General features: G+C 36.5%; 1 protein-coding gene across 1 annotated transcript; it reads left to right on the forward strand.

Annotated features, from left to right (window-relative positions):
• The first annotated feature begins 497 nt into the window (after window positions 1-497).
• LOC124830440 (heat stress transcription factor B-2b-like) lies at window positions 498-2,191 on the forward strand. Its single transcript, XM_047304144.2, has 2 exons — window positions 498-974; window positions 1,075-2,191. Exons 1-2 carry the CDS (start codon window positions 705-707, stop codon window positions 1,819-1,821), a joined length of 1,017 nt encoding a protein of 338 aa, XP_047160100.2. The 5' UTR covers window positions 498-704; the 3' UTR covers window positions 1,822-2,191.
• Window positions 2,192-3,317: the final 1,126 nt, after the last annotated feature.

Raw genomic sequence — 3,317 nt, forward strand, 5'->3', positions numbered from 1 at the left:
TCAAACTTAATTAGAAACCTTTTATTTTTCTTTTAAATGTCAATAATAACTACAAACCTCCATACCAACACCAAGTTTGGGAAACAAATCTATCTTAATTGTTGTTCCCTTACAACCCATCAAACATTTTATGTTTTAAAAAAAAACTCTGTACAGCTCCTACAATTTTTTTTTTCTAGAAACAGTTATTAAGCTTGGTTTCCAATAATCCACGATTTTTTCATTATTCCACATGGAAACCAATTACTCCTTTATGATAAATGGCTGAGCTATTTTAATAAAAGAAAAAAAGATTTGAAAATAAAAAACTAATAAGTGGGTGATATGATTTATTTTGGAAAAAAAAATTGTAAAAGACAATGAATGTATTTGTTTTAGAAAAGGTGTAGAAGTTTCTTGAATTAAGAAGAGGCGTGGAAGCTATGTTTAGTTGGATGCTGGGAGAATTCCACACCCATCAACATGCAACAAATGCGGTTATTAATAAACAAAAGAGAACAAATCCCTTATTCACACGGAACTTTCTCGACATAAGATGTAACGCAGTACCTTCTCGCCCTTTCCTTTCTATTCTCTCCTAACTTTCTTTCTTTCCTTTCTCTCTCCTTCATCCTTATATTTCTAACGGAACCTTCTAGAACCACCATAACCCCAATCTCTCCCCCCTCTCTCTCATCAACACCATTCATTTGCGCTCTTCCTCCATGGCTCCGCCGCCTCCGGTGGAACATAACAACGCCGACTCCTCCACAACCGCCTCTGTCGCCGCAGACTCTCAGAGATCCATTCCCACGCCGTTTCTCACCAAAACCTTTCAACTTGTCGACGACCAATCCATCGATGATGTTATCTCCTGGAACGAGGACGGATCAACGTTCATCGTGTGGAACCCTACCGTCTTCGCCAGAGACTTGCTTCCTAAATATTTTAAACACAACAATTTCTCCAGCTTCGTTCGCCAGCTCAACACTTACGTAATTCATTTTAACTCAATCACTCAACACAGCGCTATATTTTCCAATTTCTTGTTCCTGCTTTTCCTAATTTTCTTATTCGTTTTTGCCTGATTTGCAGGGATTCAGGAAGGTTGTACCTGATCGGTGGGAATTTTCGAACGAGTGTTTCCGTCGAGGCGAGAAGCAGCTTTTGAGCGAAATTCAACGGCGGAAGATCTCGTTGCCGGTGACTTCGACGTCGCCGTCTACGACGGCTCCGGCGACGGTTTCTGTTCCGTCGTCGATGCCGTTGACTGCGATTCCGATCATATCGCCGTCGAACTCCGGCGAGGAGCAGGTGATATCGTCGAACTCGTCACCGTCGCTCGCGCCGGCGGAGCTCGTTGACGAGAACGAGAGGCTTAGAAAAGAGAACGTTCAGTTGACGAAAGAGCTCGCGGAGATGAGATCGCTCTGCAATAATATCTATGCTCTCATGTCGAATTACGCGAACACCAACGGTAACGGTAACGTAAGTTACCAAACGGACGGCGGTGCTGGTGGCGCGCAGGGAAGTAGGGAGTCAGGCATGACGGCGGTGAAGCCGCTGGATTTGATGCCGACGAACCGGATCTCCGGTGAGGAAGCGGCGGAGTTGAATCCGAAGCTGTTCGGTGTGGCGATTGGAGCGAAGCGCGCGAGGGAGGGAAGAGGAAGCGGTGGAGAAGAAGGAGGTGGAGCAAAGAAAGATACAATGCTGCGTCTGCACCACCAGGGTCCTGGGGACGTGAAAGCTGAACCGTTGGATTGCCAAAACCACCGCGAGAATCAGGAAGCGCCGTGGTTGAGTCAGTGTCATATAGCAAATCAGAGGGTTTGTAATTGACACGCGGCGTCAGAAAAGTGAAGGAACATTTTAGATTAGATACGCAATGGCGTAGGGGAATGCGAGACCCGGCACGCGGAGACGCACGTGACAGTGTCACGTGCATCGTTTAACCGTTTGGGACCGATTCCCAGAAGGTTCTCAGAAGTCAGAGGAAAACGATACTTTGTAGTCTTCTTTCTTATCTCTCTTTCTTTCCTTTTTTTTCATTAATTGGATTTGGCCTGTAGATTTGCCTTTCAGGGTAGTGTTGAAATTTTATTTAGCCCTATTAATTATTTTACTTCCCACTCAAAACTCAAAATTCTTATGTGAATATATTAATTAATACCATGCTGGAAATTAGGGCTTGCTTTTGTATTTTTCTCCACTCACCTGTCAATCTTTAACTTAATTTTTTATGGATATTATTATTACCACCTTAAAAAAGTTTTCTAAAATAAATCTGAAATTATCTCTAACATTTTGTGAAAGCTATTTCGCATGAACATCGAAAGGGTTTTTGTTCTTAAATTTTTTGTCTCAGAACTATTATTATTAGTTAATACAAATCTGATAATAAATAATATTTATTTATTTTATTGGTAGTTTTATAATTGAAAAATAATTAAATTTAAAAGACAATTACTTAAAAAATAAAATTAATAAAAAATTATTATAGAGAATAAATTTATAAAATAAATATGAAAATAAGAATCTTTTACTATTGTATATATAAATTTAGGTATATAAATATTATCGTGTTATGAAATTTTAAAAATTTATAAAATTATCACTATTTAAATAATATTTGTTGAACCGGTTTAATTAGTGGCCTTAACTAGTATTTTTTTGATGTTCGGTTTTTATAAAATATATTTATTCACATTAATAAATATTAAACTGAAATTGAGTTTTGGGAGTGATATGCTGAAGAATGAGATTCTAGAATAGTTAAAAATAGGTTGGAAAAGGTGCCGAACCAATATGCCTTTGGAAAAAAAATCGAAAGACGTTGAATGAGATAGCTTCCATTTTAGTCGAATTAGAAATGAATTAGAGAGAAGAAAAAACAGAAAAGATATTTAAGAGGAGAATTTTGAAGTGAATTTTTGTGTTCTGTAGCAGCATGAGAAAAAAGAAATCTAATAAACTGATTTGTTTTGCTTTGATTAGTAAAAGAGTGAAGGGCAAACAGGGAAAATCATTAGGAGAGATAATTTAATTTAAAATTAAAACATGATTTTAATTTAATCATCTAAGAGATATGCACCATAGTTACATATTTTGTGTGTGTACACACTTTTAATGCTTTTATCTACTGCCTTAATTATTTTTAATAATTTTAATTGATAAATAATGTATATTTATTTCATATTGGTAATTTTCTTTCCCAACATATATTTGCTTACGAAAAAGGTTAATTGTATAAAATAAATTTTAATAACAAATTTTGCTAAGCGATCCTATTTAAAATAGTTTGATTATTTTAATATTAAAAATTAAAAATATATTAA

This window comes from Vigna umbellata, chromosome 4 (assembly GCF_029865625.1).
Source record: "Vigna umbellata cultivar VRB3 chromosome 4, Vumbellata_1.0, whole genome shotgun sequence".
Taxonomy (NCBI): Eukaryota; Viridiplantae; Streptophyta; class Magnoliopsida; order Fabales; family Fabaceae; genus Vigna; species Vigna umbellata.